This window comes from Catharus ustulatus, chromosome 8 (genome assembly GCF_009819885.2).
Source record: "Catharus ustulatus isolate bCatUst1 chromosome 8, bCatUst1.pri.v2, whole genome shotgun sequence".
Lineage (NCBI taxonomy): Eukaryota > Metazoa > Chordata > Aves > Passeriformes > Turdidae > Catharus > Catharus ustulatus.
Window position 1 is genome coordinate 9,739,469 of NC_046228.1, and position 19,396 is coordinate 9,758,864.

The window sequence follows — 19,396 nt, forward strand, 5'->3', positions numbered from 1 at the left end:
TTCACAGTATCTGTGCCAAGCTGGGCGCTCCTACGCAAGTCAGCTGTGTTTTCCAAAACAGATCTGGTAAATACTTACTTACCATGAGCTTAATTATTCTGTGCTCTCCTCCTGATTGCAATACCAAAGGCCAGCGTTAGATGTACCGTTTAATTTATTCTGTTTAAAATAAATAAAAAGGAGGCAGAAACAAGAGCTTCACAAAAAATATTTTTAATATGTTTTACCAGAACTTTTCACTTTTCCAGTTACATAGAAAAAAAGACAAGTTTGGTACATGGGGGCTGAAACCAACCAGTGTTCTCCCCTGAAACAGATGAATTAATCTTGTGACCCAACTGCATTTTCTTGGGCTCTTTAAAACAAAGAAACTGCTATTTTTTTTTAACTCCCAAAGCACAGTATTTCTTTAGCAGCAATGGAAATGGGATCACAGCAGCTTAACTTGACCCTTCTATAATAAAGCTTTGTATAAACCAGTGATTTTATGATGACAGCACTGTTCTGGAAAGAGCGAGCGGCAGTCAGACATCGATGCACACGTGGAATGATTAGGTCATAAACATGGCACATACAGAGATAGCTTATTTCAAGGCACCACCACAGCAGAGTGGCCAGTTGTTCTACTATATGCCCAAAGAAAGAACACTTCTTCCTGAAATTTACAAAACTATTAAAAAAAAAAAAAAAAAGAAAACAATTTGTACCCAAAACGTGCTCTTAAAAAAATACAAACTGTGCTAAGCAACTCTTAAATTTGGTATGTCCTAGATGTGTATACATATATACATACACACACCAGAGGAGCATGCGTGCTGTATATATCGATAGCGAGCTATGTTCCCTTTCAACTTGTAAGGCTTCAGGAGGCAGCTCTCACATTCAGTAGCTTTCTAGCTTCAGACGACCCCCATCTCCTTCACTCACAAAACGCTTCCTGCCCCTGTAAGAAAGTAGAAAGTATCTTTTCAGTAATTTAGAATAGCATTGCTTGATTTTCTTGCTGAGGGGAATCTTCTCTTAGGTCTTGGAAGTCAAATATAAAGTGCGAGTTCAGCGGGGTTAGCGGTGATCACAGTGTCAGCTCAGCTGCTTAAAAATGCTAGTTTGGAAACTTAGGGCTGGTGGTTTTCTAATTAAAACTGAAGTACACAAACCAAAAATGCTTCTCAACATATAACTGGTAACCGAAGTGTAATCAAGCTTTTGATGCAGTGATGACTCTCAACCCTCCCACACACCCAAACCTGCAAAACGTTTGATACCAACACACACACAGTTTTAAGTGTAAAGTCCGCAAATGGAGGCTCTTCTTGATAAAGATGCTAACATTCCATGATCCAAATTTATCACAAGCTGTCGAGATAGTTTAAGAACTCTAATAAAATACTCAAAATAGAAAAGACCTGTCAAATAAATAGTATTCCCAATGCATAAAACTGTGAATAATAGCTTTAACATCCTATTTTAAAATTTACATACATTCCCTAGAGGAAATGAAACTTACAGTTTGTGACCAGTAAGGAGGTAACAGTATACTGATTACATAGAGCTCACACAGCATTGTTTATGCTATGAGTAACCAAGTCATAACAAACCAAAATCATTACACAAATCACAGGACAGATACGAGGAATGAGGTGTGCAGAGCTTATCCCATATTCATCTCCTGTTCCTTTTTATATAAATACTAGGACTGGTTGTCTCATCTTAGAACTTATGCTGCTTGGTAAGTTTGAAACATTTTAAAAGCTGCTTTTTTTTTTTTTTTTTTTTTTTTTTCATTTCCACTGTCACCTACATGGACCATTGTGACACCTGGATCTTCCAGCTTGGTGCTGCAATGATTTCTACCCAGCAAATCAGGAAACCAGAGGAGAGGCAGCCTTTATCCTCTGGGAAGCACTGAGGGGTGCTGCCTGGGATTCACAGGAGGCTCAAGTACTTATCCTAGCCTCAACAGGCTTCACATCAGTGCAGCTTCTTAACACACATCTGTTTGTCCACCCTCCAGTTTCCACTTCCAATGCGTAACACTTTGGTCCTAAGATGCTGCTCTCTGTAATCTATGATAGGAATGAAGAGCAGAGCCTTTGCCTATCTACAGTGAAACAAATACCTTGAAGGGCAGAGGTCTCTCAGTGGTTTGGAGATGATTCCAGCCTGAAAGCATTCCTCTACAAAGCGCTCGAGCACAGAATAGGAGTGTGGCACATCCAGGTTAATGTCTGGGATTTCACAGTAAACCCGTTCATAGCCCTGCAGTGTAAGGATTCAAATAATCAAGTTATTCTATGATTTTATTACTATGTTTTTAAATACCCTTCTGCATTCCAGAGGATTTTTTAATATGGTTTTACAAACCTAAGGCATTGTAGCTACAAGTCAGTAGAGAAAAAAGGTATATAATATCAGCCCATACCATGGCAGTATACAAATACATAAAAACACAACCTTAACTTTTAACTTCTAAAGAAGTTGAAAATCCAGACAGTATGAAATCGGTATGTTAGCCTGCCTGTTACTACATGAGAAGAAAATTAGTAAATCTTCCATGTAAGTGAACAAAGTGTGGCCACAAATGACCAACACAAGTTTATGCAGCAGGGGAGAGACTGGAGACAACCAGAAATGACTTCATCACTTCCCACCAGCAACACAGTTGGGTCAATTTTTACAGAAGTGTTTGTGTGATCCCCAGTCTGCCCTGGAACAGAACTGCTGTCCTATACTCATCCTGACAAGTCAAGTCACAGATGATTCCAACTGTGCAAAGTACTGGTTTCTATACTGCCCTACTTGACATTTCTAAATAGTAGGCCTTTATTTTACTACTTCATTTATGAAGAACTGCTGGATAAAAAGACAAATTTAAAAGCAATATTGCAGCATTTCAGATGATTAGTTTTAACCATTTAACTGCATAAAGGCAGCTGGAAATTTTGGAAGACCTCATGCAAAGTTCTCTAAATGCCATACTTACTCTTTTCATTTGGTCCACAGTAATGACAGAAGACTTCCACAGAGTTTTCAACAAATCCAGTATCATTTTAAAGGTCTTTTCTCCAGTTGACTCCAAAACCAGTACAATGGCCTAAAACAAATCATGCAAGTGTATTGACTAAAATGAAAACACTGCTTCAGGTACAAAGTGTGTGACCATATGAAGCACAAAAATGAGTGAATGTGTTATTATGACTTTTCTGGGGGAAAATCCCATTTTCTACATGCACTCAAAATTTCAGTTCAATATTATTATTATTATAATCAAAGAAAAACTGATGAAAAGTTCTTTGGATAAGAGAAAAGGTAGGGAAATCCAGAAAGGACTAGACAGAGTGAAAAGCATTGCCTTTCTGTTTCTGGTTTCAGCACTGAGGCTATATCCATATGGCTGCTGCAGTACAGATGGCAATTAATTAATTTTGTGAAATTAATTTTGTATCCATGGGGTTTTAATTTTGTATCCATGGGGGTTTCTTATCTGTGATTTTAGAAGGACTCAGACACTTAAAATCTACAATACTGCACAACTCCCATCAACTGAAATGATTCTGTAGTTCTATTGTGAAGGAATGTTCTATAACAAGTCAATTTACTGAAAAGGAAAGTTTCTAGATTGTGGGTGTTCAGCTTTATTGGTAAACAACCATTTCCCAATTTGGCAGATAAAAGAGCACAAATGGGAACAGTCTCCCATATAGGCTGGGTCTGAAATATGTAAGCTTTTACAAATGTGCTGGGTGAAACAATCCCACCCTGAAAAAGGAAACTCTATAAACTTAACAAAAACAGGTAACACCCATTAGAATACCCATATATCTGAAACTAGGAGGAAATAAACACCAAAACAAAGCATGGGAGGGTTTTGTTGCTATTCCTTAGCAGAAAATGAAGATCTTATTCTCAGAACTTAAAATAATCTGAATTCAACTATTTAACCCCCCAAAATTACTTCTGCATCTTCCCAGAGTCAGCAGCAGCTTACTTGTTGCACAATGCACACACAAATGAGCACCCAAACCATTAACTTTACATGAAACAATTTAGTTATTCAAATAACAGAACAAGCAACCTAAGCTTCAGATGCCAGTTATATTATTTGCATGCCCACATCAAAATACCAACAATTATTAAAGGGACTCTGATTTCTCCTTACTTCATACACAAGTTCATGGTGAAAATGGGGTACTTCCAGTTCCTGAAGGCAGCGTTCTGCTTCCAATACATCTCCAGAAAGCAAATACTCTTTCAGCAACATATCAATCTATTGAATTTTAAAACAAAAACACAACACTAATTAGATACAAAATTTAAAAGCTGTCAACTATTTTGATAATCCACTGTCAACCCAGCAGCAAGTTAGTTCCTCAAACTTTCTGCCAATGCTTTTATGAATGTAATTAAATTCAGGCATTAATTAAATGGAGATGTTATCAGTAACCTGAAACACAGTGTAAGCCAAACACCTATCCACAGTGTTGATATAGAAGCACCAAAATCATTGTTTTATAAGCTGTGTCACCATAAAAGGTGCATATGGGTGTCATTAAGTTTATCCTCTCCCTTGAATGCCTCCTCCTATCATCTGTTATACTCCCAGCCTAGAAATTATAACATAACCTTTTCCTTTAGACTTGCTTACTTTTTAGCATGGATCTCTAAACACTCCTGTTTCTTCCTCTCTCTTTTTTCAGTTTGTGCTTTTGATCAGCAATGCCAAAAAATAATAGTTTATCTAGTTTAGCCAGTTTCATCTTGGCTCTTTTAATTACTTCATCTCTTTATACTGTGAGGTCTTGAAAAGCTGAATGCTTACAAGTTTTGCTTAAAGCAAAAATAAACATATGCTTGCAATACAGAATGTTGTACTAGCATGCTCCCACCAGTGACAAATACTACAAAACCAAGGAAATTATCTCCATCAGTTCTACTACTTTATCTACATCAGTTATATAAATAAGAAAGTCCAAACAACAAAACAAAACCAATACTCACAACATAAGACATCATTTTAGTACAGGTTGTATGTCTCTCTTCCCTCTACCCCAAACAAAGTAAGCTTAGAGCAAGAGCCAGTTGCAGAGAGGGGAGTTTTGCCATTACCTCTTTGACCAGGTGTTTCACAGACTGCTGGCCCCCTCCTGCCCCCCACACGCTGTCGATGCGCTTTCCTCCCTTGCTCATGCTCAGCAGCACCGTCGCGCGGTCCAGTGCAGCTCTAAAGGCAAAGTCAGTGCTTAAAATCTCATTACAGAACTTCATTAAATGCATCTCCAACTTCTCCCATGGCCACTTCTCCTCAGACAAAGCTACCAGATCTTTGGGAAGAGGTCAGGGTTATCAACTCCACAGGGACCATCTGGATCATAAAAACAGCAAATAAGCTCCCCAAGTTGTCTTTCTGTCACCATTACGCTCCTGCTCATACCAAGGACAGGTAACAATCCTGTGATGGCAGCAGATTAAATCAGCAATGCAGAACCTGAAACATCCTAACAAAAACCAGCTGAATAGTCTCTTGTGCAGAAATGGATTGTATCTAGACTCCTCCAAGAATGCAGCTTGGCAGGTGGATCTCAAACTAAAAAGGCCTGAGTTGCTGCCACACTCAGTAACAGTTTTCTACTGAAATACTATTTTCCATTGGGTTTGAAGAATTATGAAACCTTTAGAATTTAAGCCAAAGAAAACACTTCAGAAGGTAAATATGTAGCTGGAAAAATAGCACAAGCTAGAGGTGCTTGCCAGCTTATTGAAAAAAAAATTAAAAAGGGAAGTAAGGTGAAAAAAAAAGAAGTTGGGGATACAGTATGTACCATCCGTGTAAAGGCGGAACAGTTCTCCCAGTCCTCATGCTGGGGGCAAGCCAATAACAATAACTCTATTCACCAAGATTTAATGAGCAGGAAAGACTGGCCAAGAAATAACAAAGGCAGCAAAGCATCCCAGATGTGTACAATGCAGGCTACAATCCTTCAAATCACAGGACACATTTATGTAAGTGACAGAAGGTTTTCTCAATTTGAGCCTCCAAGGTAGCAGCCAAGAACTGCTCTTCCTTCTGAAAGTGCCCATCTATAATCATTGCAAATGCAACTTCTGGAAGAAACAGGAGTTCAGCACCTCCAAATTAAGCCTGAAATATACACTTATGGGGGTAAGAAAAATAAATCATGACTCATTATTAAAACATCCCTCTTTGTCAGAGATTGCTCCTTCAAACTTCTCACACTGACATGGAAAACAATTGTACTTCTTGACAAACAGAGCATTACAGAGAAAGTCTGAGAAATCACTGCACAAGCTTCAAACCTTTGTAAGGCAAAACAGTTAATCCCTTGTGTATTTCTCAACATATTTACAGCAGCTGTCCTGATGCTATATTTACCCATTAATCACATTACAGCTTTTTATAAGACAAAACCTTCTATAACCACTTCTTTCAGCTCGTTTTCACCCTCAAACATAAACTAGACAACAAACCTGACAAACTGAACTCAAACGTATTAATACATTTTTCAGAACTCAGTATTTCTCCTCTGACTTAAGTAATTCTGGATTTTGTTGGTTTTGTTGCAGACTTTGTGGGGGGATTTTTTTCAGTAAAAAAAGGAAGTTAAAGAACTGCATGGTTTATTCTGAACCAGTGAATTCCTGATCTTTGACATTTGGAATAGAAAACCACCTCTATATAGAAAGCAAGGAAATTACCGAGCTTGGACACAATCCACTGTGCCTTTGTAGCCATCTATGTAGGTACTGCTTAGGATCCCATCTCCAACAGCTCTAGCAATGAACTGGCCCACCAACTGCAACAAAACAGAAACATTTTTAATTAAATGCTGAATTTCAAACAAGTTCTAAGCAGATAATTATAATGTGCTTGGTTTTCTGATTTTATGTAAATGAGCTGTTTCAAAGTGAAAACACAGCCTGGGTAATTGAGAGAGGATTACAGACAGTAAGAAAATCAATAGATATTTTTCAAAACACAGAGTCTATTTCAGTTTATTTGATCTATTTTAGCCACAAAAATCTTTTGATTACTGGCATAAAGATTTACAAATATACCTGTGGTGCCCTGGGAGAATCCAACACCAATTCAGGTAGTTCTTTGAGCAGTCTATCAAAGGATTTTTCCACATCAGTTTTGCTTACTACTGTCCCACAAAGGTCAGAGATAAGCTTAGATGTCATTTCCCTGTGACTAGCCTTCCCCTCTAAAGCCAAGGAAACAGCCAGGACTGGAACACTGTATTTCATTTCACCAAGGTTTAAATTCTTCAGCATCTCCTAGATAAGATTTGAAAAACAAAACAATGAGATTCCATAATTTTTATAATTTAAATATACAAACAGACCTCAAATAAATATTGATGTGTTTATATAATTACATATATGCTTCTGCTCCTGTAATTAATAAAACTGTTTGTATATTCTTACAGTACATTTCTTGCCAACTTCTCTATAAACTCATTCATAGCTGGCAATTGCATTACCCTGTATGCTACAGCTTTGGCCCCCAAAACAAAGAAATAAAAAGGCACATCACATACCGAAACTTCGTTAGTATCTCCATGTTCAAAATACTCCTGGATGATTGGTGTTAAAGTTTTTTCAAATGCTCTTTCATCAAGAGGTAGAACTACTGTTTCATAGACACAGTTCTCCTGTTTTAAAAGACAGCAAAAGCAGATACCCTTACTATCTTTTCTTGCACCTTATGCAGCACTAGTAGTATCAAATAGTGTTTTTTTAATCCTTAATGCTTTGTTCTTGGTAGTCAATATTCTGCCAAAAAACATTAGACTCTGTCTCTACTATTGAAGTGCAGACAATGCTGGCTAATTGTCACACTTCTTCATATTTTGAATTTACTGTTAGCTGAATTCAACTGAAAGGCTGAATTTACTGTTAAACAATGGCAAACACACTGAATCTGTTCCTGGGATTCAATTGATACCACAGCAGCAGAAGTCAAGTCCTCCATACTGAAGGGAGAGCAACAGAAGCTCCTGCCTCAGCCCAGCAGAGTTGGCTGTACCACAGCACCTTCCCCTGCAAGTGGCACTCCTGTCCCTGGCAGGAACCCTGCCTTGCTCCCTCTTGCCTGGTGACTGTGTGACCAGACAGGTGGTGCCATGCACAAATCACAGAAAAGGCATTTTCAGAGTATTTGTGAACAAAGGCATTCCCTGAGGGAAAAAGAGGCTCACAGCAACTGCCTCATGTATCACCTGTCCTGCAGAGTTCCAGCAGCACCAGATCTCCCTGCTCCAATTCAGTTCCCTACTCTGCACCTACAGAAGCAACATTCAGAGCAATACTACAGAGCTGAACAAAAACATCTAATCAAAGACATTTTTCAACCAACTTTCAATGGAAAGGAGCTTTTCATGATCAAGAAGTATAGTAGAAATCAAAAAACCTATTGTTCCATCACACCAAAGTTACAGAGAATGTTCATTCTTTATTAAACTTTGTTCTATGCACTTGTCAGCTCCATTTTTAATAGCTACTTCTGTTAATGCAAAGTGCCAAATTTTAGGGCAAATTGATCCTGGAAGAAGGTTTTGATATTCTCACATACCATTCTTTCAGCAGCTATGGTTACAGCAAACACCCTGTACTCAAAGGACACCAGCACTGCTCTGCTTACATCATACAGAATGTGCTTATGGTCAGTCTTGCAATTGTATTGATCTGAGACTTTAGCAATCTCTGTTTGTAATCACCTTTTCCCTTTTAATTATAGAAAGCTTTGCTTTCTTTCCCCTTCCCCCAGTAACATGGTTGTAAGATACAATCTTCCATAACATATTTTAAATAAATATATGTCAGCAAAATACCCAAGCTATCAACCTCATGAAGTGTTTACACAAGCAGACAAGACATTGGGCAGGCTGGGAATACAGGGGAGACAAAAATCTATAAAAGATACTGTCCCCACTAAACTCTCAACTTGAGCAAGTCTGTGTTGCATTTTTAACACAGTGTCTGTGTGCCATACAGAGCAGCACTGCAACATCCACCTCCATGGGAACCAGCACTGGAGAACACACCAGGGAAAGGGATGCTGCTGCTCAGGCACAGTAAGAGGGCTTGGGAATAAGATTTGTGAGTATTACACTGTGACTTCTGCACTAGCTGACTTTTTACTAGCCAATAATCTATTCTTGAGCATAAAAATGAGCATTTCAGTGTAGCCAGGCTGACATTCATATCAACTCACAAGGCCACTGAAATCGATAAAAGGAAATACAAACCAATACTGCAAATAAACTATTTGCATACCTGGTCATCATCATAATTAGGATCCTTAATATCTACTTCTTCCACATCATACACTTGACCTGGTGTTCCCCAAACTCCTTTACCACCTGCTCCACCTGGCAAAATATGGGAGAGTAAGTAAGGACCACCAGTTTACAAACAACACTTTGATTTCAACACTACATTCTTTCACTTGAAAGTGATCTATCACTGCTTGTGCCCATCTCCTGACTAACAATACATGCTGAAGAGGATGTGTTTGCCTGACAAGTTCCCACTACCTCAGCCACTTTTCATCACTTTCCAGTAAGACACTAGAAGCAGTATGGACTGCACAAGAATTACTGAAAGTTGAAACTGTACTTTCAAATGCAGCCATGACTTAAATTTGCATTAGTAGCAGTCCCATAACCACCAACCAACAGTTCAGATTTGGGTATTAAGCCTGCTAAGGAAATGTACTTCCCTTGAAGACAGATGTTGATTGATCACAGACATTATATTTGCTGCCACCTACTAAATAACATAAAGGGCCAAATGCCCGCACAGAGACTGTGGTTTATGAAAATGATTCCCAGCAGAAAATAAATGTACTGTGCTTTGAACAAATCTTTATCTTTCTCATTCTACTCTCTTCACCAAGCTGCACCAACCTTTCTTTGGTAGGCCTCTTCCCTTTCCAGACCGGGACCGCCTGTCCAGGAGTTTCCCCTTGGGGCTCGTTGGTACAACTCCAATCTTCAGTGTCTCTCCATTCTCACTGACAGAGTCTCCTCTCCCAGAATCTCTAGAAGAGTTTTTCCTCAATCGTCTCTTTGCTTTAGCATTTATTTTGGCTTCAGTAATTGAAGTAGCAGGAATCCAATTTCCGTTGATTTCAGTTTTTCGTTCCTCAGACCCACCATTTTCTTCATCACCAGAAAATGGAGCATCATTTAGATTCTCAAGTTCTTAAAAAGAAAACAGAAAAAAAAATCTTTTCATTTTAAACAGTTTTATGTTAGAATACCAAAATACACTGCATTCAGAAAGGATTATTGCATCATGCAGAACTCATGTTTTCAACAGTGTTAAGGCAAACATTGTTTTTAAAATATGTCTACATATTGCAGTAATGGGGAGTTCCTTATTCCCCTGCACAAAATATCCACAATCTAAACAGAGCAGATGTCAAGAGTTGGAAAGCAAATCAATAAAACCATACAAAAATACATAAACCACAGAAAACCCCACCCTTGTTAAACAAAAACTATCCAAACTCCTAAGTGCATTAGATCTAAGTGCCTCATTCTCACTCCACCCACTCTTCTCTTGATTTAGAAACAAATGAAACTGCCAATACAGTAAATTCTGTAGGAACTCACCAGTGTTACAAGAGTCTTAACCAAAGTGAAATTAACTCCCTAAATCATAGACCAACATTCCCCTTATACAATTCAAGGAATTTCAAACACAGCTCACTAGCAAGAAAAGTAACAATTTCAGCATAGAAGAATATAAAAACATCACTACTTTTATGCTTTTAAGGTTATGGGGGGGAAAATGCTGTTCAGCACAAAACTTGGAGAGCTTGGTAATGAAGACTCCTACAATACACAGTCCTTTGAATCAGTGGGATCTCTCTTCTCTATGGATTGTCCCTCACTGTAGCTTCTGTCAAGACAGTTTCTAAACACAACACAAACAAATATAACAGGTTTGTTTTGTACCCAACAAAAAACTCTCTCACAACTTAAGGATCTGTAAATATCTCAGAGCACCAAGAAGCACAGTAGCTTCACTCTCTGTGGAAGCTAATGCATATTTAATGTTTAGACCTAAAGTCTTATTTCACAAAGTTAAGTTGTCCCCCACTCGTGCTGTGTGGTTCAGTAGAATGTCTTATTTAGAGCATTATAAACAAAAGTTTTCACAAGCTATTCTTCCCCTTCTTAACCAATCAAAGATTAAAAAAAAAACCCCAAAAAAAAAAGCACCTGAGAACCTATTTACATTTCAGTGAGTACCCTGGGAGTCCTTGCAAATTAGAAAACACACAGAGACCTAGAACAGCCTCAGTTCTCTGTTACAGTTCTCTGTCTCTTCAGAACTGAGTAGATTTCCAAAGACACAACCCACAACCCCAACCCCAGCAGGGCAGTAAGAGGGCACTCAGAAGCTGCTTTTCCAATGTTTCACAGAAAAACCTTGCTGCCATAAACCCAGAATATCAAGAGTATTCAAAATTTACATTTGAACTTAGCTAATCTATTAATTTACACTTCCAATACCTTCTCATCAACAACATGCATTTGGCAGTATTTCTCAGAATTATGTTTTTTTCACTTCAAAACAAGTTCATGAAAAATTGTTTTTAAAACAAAGTGGACTAACAGAACATTGCCAATCTCCAAGTATTTACCCATATCAAAGAGTATATTAAACTGAGCAAACTTTGATGGAACTGCCTCCTTTGTGATCAAAGAAATAATATTTAGCTACTGGTGTTCACAGATGTGAATGCTACAGCTGAGTAATAATGCCGCCATTCCAGGCTAAGCTTCATCTTTCCACTCATTACTCCCACAAAAGCATTCCTTTTACGCTTGCAGCAAGCTAAAAAAGAAAAGCATGCATCACATCCAGGAAAAGATTTCTCACAAGCAGCTTTCTCTGTTTGTCTAACATTTTAATAAAACAATGAGAGATTTGCATAAAGCTAACAGAGGGGGAAAAAGAGCAAACCCAAACAGGTTTCCTTCCTCTCATTCCCCAGGAGACTCCATCAGCAACAACCAGCTCCTCTCAGTGAAATGCACTCAAATTCTTCTTCATGTTCAGTCTCCCATGAATTTCTCCAGTTTATACCTGAGATCTGGCTGTCCAGAAACTCCACTCTTCAATGATCACTTACTGCTTTCTAAGTTTCCAAAGAAAATGGCCAATAATTAACCAAGTCAGCTCTGACTCTGACAGCTTTAAGGGAGGCTACAGTCCAACCTCCCTACACAATCCTGATCTCAGGAAATCCTCCACAGGAAACATCTAACCCATAAGAATTAATATTTCTCACTGCACTACTACACAGTTTTTTATATAACACTGTCACTTCCAGCTGCAAACTCCTTCTCCATAATATGGTAACCAACTGGCCCTCCATTATTACTTACCTAGTCAGGCTTGAAAAAACAGACTGAACACATATACTGCTTTCCAAAAACTTAAACTAAAATTAAGTAATATAAAGCAAAATAAACCTGTACAATTGTGCAGATCTTCCTTCCAGCTTCCACATCATATAACATATACATATATAGGCAGTAACAGTCTTCAATCAACTTTAATACTTTGCTTACTATATATTAAGAAGTTATCCAAATTTATCTCATTACCCTGCCATTAAGTGTAGCAGGCTCACTTAAAATCTGTGCTTTTATGGGTTACCTTCATTAACAAAACCTTCTACAATTTAAACTGTCCAAACTCTGTCAACCCAGCTCTCCTGCAGCTTTCCACCTATATAATTCTAAAATGTTGAGAACCAAGGTGTCTTCTGCATGAACCTAAATATCAGAAATCATATGGCATATATTGCTACCTCAACTGCACTACCCACCATCTTAACATATATACAAGTTATTCTGCAAAACATTTAAAACCTCTTTGACATGAAAGAGTCAATGCAGACCACCAACCTTTGGAAGATACAGAAAACAACAAGAATCTGTGTTATCCTGACTAAGTATCATAAAATAAATGTGTGATATGGACAGTTCATTTCATGGCAGTCTCTAACATGTACTTCCTAAATTTTTCCCATGCCAACCCACTTTCAGTCAAGCCCTCCAACATTAGTTTCCCATAATTTTAAGGTAAATTGTTGCATAAAAGCAGAACTTGTACCTCTTAAACACACCTACACATTTTACTTTTAAGTTTATTTTTTTCTTTACATCAGCATGAACTCAGATGGTAAGGAGACAAGTGCAACTACTATCCAGTAACTTACAGAAATTTACTATTTTAATACATTTTAAATAAACATAATAGAGCAGGATTCTATTGAAAGAACTATTCTGCAAGTTTCTGATGCTTTTTTTTTAACCAATATTGTTAAAAAATTATCAGGTGATGCATTTTTTTCTACAGAGAACACTTCTAGTCAGCTAAATTTTAAGAAAAAAAATTAAGAAAATTTTAACAAAAAAAAATCCAAAACAGCTGAATATATTACTTACCTGTTGGGGTAATATAAATGTGTTCCTTTTCTATTTCCATAGCTGCTTAACAGAGCTGAGTGTGAAATGTAAAGTCTTAATGTTTTCCCTCCAAGGCCTAAACAGAAACAGAAAAGCTTAGAGAACAGAAAGCACTAGACTAAAGTAAAATACAAAGGCTTCACTCACAAAATATAAAAATGGGGGAGCTTAAGCTGTAAGTAACTATTAGTAAGAGCTGAAGAGTTCCTGGGAAGGTAAATGGTGTAGCAAGAGAGGAGCACCACCCTCCAGTGCATCCAAGCCTGGATGCCTTAGCAGCCGTCAGTTCTGTTGCTTATAAAGGGGACAAAAGCCGTTATTTTAAGGCTAAAAGCCCCATGTACACAGCTTTTTTTAGCTGATAAAAGCCACCTCTATCAACCTAGACTGTCCTGTTCTGCCAAGTGGTTATCTGTATGAGTTAGAATATCAATGTTATAATTGCATCCATGAGAGAAATGTTCTTCATGTGAATGATGCTGATAAAATGGTACCAATTTATCGAGTTCAGCCCAGCCCTTAGAAAACAAGCTAATTTTTGATCCTCCCCTCAAGGACACAGCCTTTGTTTTACTGGATGTGTACACATAGCTATCAAGCTTTCACATCTGTGCTTCTGCATCCATCAAACACTCCTTGCAACCACCAATTACAAGGGATAAAGTTCTCCTCATTTTAACACTTCTCTTTTTCTGCTCCTCTTTCTCCCCCTTCCTAGTAGCTGCTACTCTCCAAACCACCCCATGTCTCTCTGAACAGGATGGCATCATCCATCTTTCCTTTATGAGTAGAAAAAATCAGGCAGTCCCAGAATTCCCTTGTACACATTTTCACAAATCCCTTCACAGGCCTGGGAACATTACTGGTATTTGTGTCTGTCCCATAAGAACTCAGCAGCCTTTTTTTCCCCATCTCATCCTTTGCTGCCCTGAAAACTGCTCACCGTTGAGTGGCAAGATTGTGACACCAAACAACTGCATTCCCTTCCCCTTTTCTTCTCTTCCCTGGTTTTCCCCTTTCATGCCCACTTGCCCACCACAGACCCATTAAGGGCAAATGATTCATCACAGACCGTTGGCAATAAAGAAACTCTGGTTTGGGCCACAGCTGTCATGGTCTTGTATTTCCTAATGCCAAACCAAACAGTTCCCAGCCTTGCGCAATAAGAGTCTTCCTTGCCCCACGAATTTTTTTAAATAAGTATTTTTCATGAGTTACCTCAAGCAATCATTCAGGAGTTCTCAAGTGTTCCCAGTCACTGTTGGTTGAGATACTTTTCTGTGTGGGTCTCAGTCAAATCTGCTCAAACTACCTTGTAAGAACAGTTTTATCCTTCCTAGTGGAATGTTCCATCAGTTGTCCACCTTTTGGGAAAAAGCAAAAAAGGACAAAACCTGTGTTAAATAATAATCACAGCTTTCATAATTTGCAATCAAGTTCTAAATTTCAAGTGGAGAAATGCTCTTCCTGTACAGGACCCTCGTTGAAATCCTCCACCTTGCAGGTGGCAACATAATAAACATCAACCCAACTTCCAAATGATGCCATTCTGAGATTCAGCACCCTACTTGGTTTATAACAAGGATGGTGGAATATCCAAGCTCTACAAGTCCTGCTGTCTTACTGATCAGGAGATAGGAGATACACTCTCAGTTTAGCAATGCACCTTCTCACTAACTCAAACAGCAGATTGCTGGAGCCTCAGGATGCTGGCTTTTATCACTGTATCCCAAACCCATCATTTTCTGATTTACAAACTTACATAACAAAGCACCGATAAAACTACAGAACACAATTTGCAAAACTGCCTTAAAAACATCAGAATCCATGTTGGAAGAGATAATACAGGAATAAAATGGATAGAAGCCACTTTAGGCAAAACATAAACGCCATGGAAATTTTTAAGATGAACCAGTGATATGAGCAGTACTTTTAAAGCAGCTCATAAGGCAAGGGTATTCTTCTAAATCACTGAACTTCACCAATAAAACACGCTCGGTGCTCTGTACCTACTACCATTTCTTGCACTTCATCTAAACAGGTAATTCTACCTCAGCAGGCACATGAACCTTTAGAAAAAACACATGCAGCAGGACAAAGCTTCCAAAAGTTATCAAGCCCTCCCGTAGGTGCAAAGCATCCCTGAGTAACTTCCACACAGCATACGCTTTTTTCCCTTCTCCCTAACTTTCGGCAAACACCCCCCATCACCGAAGCTTTGGCGACGTGCCAACACCAGCTGCTGCTCTGCAGCCGCACACACAAAAGCCACGGTAAGATTCGGTACTCCTACCAAACCCGTGCCGCCGGCCGGGACCAACGGCGGCGCAGCGCCGGCGATGAGGAGCGGGCGGGACTGACGGCTCAGGCCGCCGGACCGAGGGCTGCAGGCCGCTGGCAGCGGGGCCGAGGGCTCAGGCCGCCGGGGCGGGGCTGGCGCACAGGCACGGGCCTGGCAGTGGCTGCTGCGGCCCGGGAGCGCCCGCAGCTCCCGGGATGCGCCCGCAGTCTCCGCCGCTCCCTCAGGGCCGCCGGGGCCGGGCCGAGTCCCCCCTCAGCCGCCGCCGCGCGCGCTCCCGCTGCCGGCCGTGCGCGCGCCCGCCACCCGGCCCCGCCCCCGAGCGCGTGCCCGCCCCCTTGACTGCCCGTGTTTTCTGCCCCAGCGACACGGCCACCCGCCGCGCGGCCATTGGCTGCCTGCCGCCCGCCCCGCAGCCAATCGGCGCGCAGGGCTGGGCGCGCGCCCGGCTCCGAGGGAAGGCTGGGGGAGAGTGGGGAGGGCGAGACCATCGCGGGTGGGGCGGGGGTGGGGGGGAGCGGGAAGGAGCCATTGGTGCGGGGAGGGGAGCGGGGGCTGAGGCGCACCTGAGCAGCGCCCTCCATTTCCCTGAGAGACACAGCCCGGAGCGCCCACACGGGATAGCATCGCCTGAGCCCTTCCGTGGAGGGGCCGGGGTGAAGCGGCAGCCCCCGGGATGTGGGAGAACGGCTCCTCACATCCCGCTTGGGAGTGCTGGGTGTTAGCAGTGGGCCAGCCGCGGAAACGCGGCAGCTGTTCCTGGTTCGTCCTCCACGTGCTGTCCTACTTCTTTAATTAAAAGTCTGGTTTTTTTCTTTTTCTGAAGCGAAGCCATCAGTACAAATAATCTATTACGTCTTATCTCTGTGTGCTGCTCTCTGCTAACAAGGGGAGCTCGGGCCTGTGGCTACCTCCCCACACAAGCCCTTCCCTCAGCTTCCCTCAGCTGCCCAGAGCTGGGATCCAGGCGGGATCCTTGGTGCCCCAGAGCTGGGATCCAAGCGGGATCCTTGGTGCCCCAGAGCTGGGATCCAGACGGGATTCCTGCTGCCCAGAGCTGGGATCCAGGCGGGATCCTTGGTGCCCAGAGCTGAGATCCAGACGGGATTCCTGCTGCCCAGAGCTGGGATCCAGGCGGGATCCTTGGTGCCCAGAGCTGGGATCCAGACGGGATTCCTGCTGCCCAGAGCTGGGATCCAGGCGGGATCCTTGGTGCCCAGAGCTGGGATCCAAGCGGGATCCTTGGTGCCCAGAGCTGGGATCCAAGCGGGATCCTTGGTCCCCCAGTGCTGGGATCCAGATGGGATTCCTGCTGCCCAGAGCTGGGATCCAGATGAGATTCCTGCTGCCCAGAGCTGGCAGACAGGATTCCTGCTCCCCAGCCCGTGGAGGAAGAGCTGCTGCAGCCACCCTCACTTCTCTTTTCCCCCTGCCAAAACTCTAAACACGCTGCAGGTTTAGGATGGACAGGCCGTGCATGTCCATCCATAGCCTTCCAACTTCCCACCTTGTTTTAGTTTACATTTACCCTGTTTACTCTGTACGAGCTGCCTGAGGGCACACACCTAATTAGAGATGACAGTCTTCTCTCACTGTCATGTGCCTTGCCTCCATTCAGGTCTCTCCTCAAAACTCAGCTCACCCTTTGTTTTCTCTCCCTAATTTGTCACTCCAGAGAGCCCAAGCAATGAGGGAAGCAAATACAGATCCCTTCTGATTTGGTACTTGTGCATTGCAGGATTTTCCAGCTGCCAGCAAGAGAAACTTCCTCAGTGACCAGATTATTACTTGATTTTTGTAGTATTATTACATATTTTTCCCATATTATTCTACTTTAGGTTGGTACACTTCTGACTGAAATAGCCAAATGAGCCAAAGTTCCCTTGTATAAGAGCCTCTGAATTAATTTATTGGCCTGGCTTTGCATGAATCATCCAAAACAGGTTTAAGATTTAAAACAACATTATCTGTTAAAAGAATGTGCAGCACAATTGCCATGACTTTTCTCATCAGCCAAATGACAGAAAGAAAGCCTTTCTTGCTCATGAAGACACTACATTGCAGATTTTTCAAGTCAGAGCAGTCCAACATGCTCACACAAGATTTTTTTTCACACACAACCTAGAGGCAGTTTTAAAAGATGTTGTTTCCCCATTAATCAAAAAATAGTTCCTAGTTTGTTCTTTGCATCTCTGCTGACTTGTGCGTACCTAGCAAACCACCACAGTGTCATGACCAAGATTTGGAAAATAAATTCTACCTATTGACATTGACCGTGGAATTCAGCTTCCCCTGCAAGGCAGAGTGGGGCTTTAAAGAGATTTTTGAGTAAAGAAGAAAAAGGTGACAGAGAGACTGAAACAGTAACCAGAACCTGCACAAGAGATGGCACAAAATACTGCATCATGACAATTACACTTTTTAAAGCACCACAGAAAATTGCTAGAAGATTTTCTGCTGAAGTTTAGACTGGATCACTTCCAAGAGGCCTAAAAGCTGGGTCCATAGTCAAAAGAAGATTAAAACCCCCAAACCACCCAGCACACCTCCAGACAAGAAAATGGTGTGTTATTTCTTCCTTCTGCGGAGTGTCTCTATTAGCAGCTGGGTTATCAATCACTGAAAATCTCATCTGCACACATTTTCTGATTTCTAAAGCACTGTGACCTGAAAAAGAGCTGAGGTGCATGAAAGATAATTTGTATTTCTCCATTGTATCAACCAGCCTACTAAAAGACATCACGTCTTTTTCCCTTTCTAACCTCAAAGCTACCGCAATAACTAAAAAACAGCTGATCACATGCTAACCTCTGAGCTGTAGAGACCGACTCTCTCCCTCCTGCCCTCCCTCCGCCAGACATATTAACAGCAAGCATACCACCAAAATCCCCATAAAAAACAAAACAGCAAAATTCCCCCTCCCATAGGTAAAAAAAAAATGTAAAGCTCCAACTCTTTGGACCATTTCTGGTGGATTTGCAGCTCGGGGCAGCCAGGGAGGGGTGTTCAGCTGGACCCCGGTGCCCGACACCTGCATCCCGGGTTACCTGTGCCGTGCCCCGGCCCCTCCTGCGCTTCCACCCCTGCAGCCGCCGATCACCTGGAGCAAAATGCTCGCACGGAGGCGAGCAGGTCACTCTCTAGCAGTCTTCCTTCCTTAGAGCCTGCTGGGTTGTTTTCAAACTCTCCCCTCCCTTTCTCACATGCAGGCCAAGCCCTCCCGTAACACCCAGGGGAGGAATCCATTGGCTGGAGCTCCCCAAAACGCGTGGAGCAGCAGCAGCCCTTCCCCCCGTGCGATGGCTGCTGCACAACAGACCCCGCGTGTGTCCGCGCTGCCCCGGCCGGCTCTGCCGGCCTCGGCTTCTCACCCAGCTCTGCCCGGGCTGGCGCTGGGGTGACTCACGCACGGCTTCCGACCTCCCGCACCAGAGAGCAGTGAAAAGCAGAGAGAAATTGCCTTGGGTTAGAAACACCACCGAGCATTTCCCCTGCGCTCCCCACTGCGGATTTTTCAAAGTTTTACTTTCTGTTTTAGATATTTTCGATAGGCAGCATCTGTGCTCCTGACACCTTAGCAGCG

The 19,396-nt window shown here is 41.7% G+C and overlaps 1 protein-coding gene across 2 annotated transcripts; it reads right to left on the bottom strand.

The window, feature by feature from the left end:
* Positions 1–197: 197 nt before the first annotated feature.
* PDCD4 (programmed cell death 4) lies at positions 198–18,948 on the bottom strand. 2 transcript variants are annotated; one of them, XM_033066433.2, is made up of 13 exons: positions 18,861–18,948; positions 14,733–14,878; positions 13,494–13,590; positions 9,930–10,226; positions 9,298–9,392; positions 7,560–7,673; positions 7,075–7,296; positions 6,715–6,812; positions 5,107–5,221; positions 4,160–4,267; positions 2,984–3,094; positions 2,120–2,259; positions 198–943 (listed from the first exon to the last, which is right to left on the bottom strand). In XM_033066433.2, exons 3-13 carry the CDS (start codon positions 13,531–13,533, stop codon positions 883–885), a joined length of 1,401 nt encoding a protein of 466 aa, XP_032922324.1. In that variant the 5' UTR covers positions 13,534–13,590; positions 14,733–14,878; positions 18,861–18,948; the 3' UTR covers positions 198–882. The 2 variants fall into 2 exon arrangements, with proteins under 2 accessions (XP_032922324.1, XP_032922323.1); XM_033066432.1 differs by lacking the exon at positions 18,861–18,948 and adding an exon at positions 15,808–15,914.
* Between the last annotated feature and the right edge of the window lie 448 nt (positions 18,949–19,396).

Bases quoted from the DNA above. Each gene is read 5' to 3' on its own strand.
- PDCD4 (XM_033066433.2), bottom strand. From the start codon at position 13,533: ATGGAAATAGAAAAGGAACACATTTATATTACCCCAACAG. The intron at 4,268-5,106 runs GTAATGGCAAAA...AAAATTCAATAG, and splicing joins TGAAACACCTGGTCAAAGAG to ATTGATATGTTGCTGAAAGA. The intron at 944-2,119 runs GTATTTGTTTCA...ACTTTCTTACAG, and splicing joins AGAGACCTCTGCCCTTCAAG to GGGCAGGAAGCGTTTTGTGA.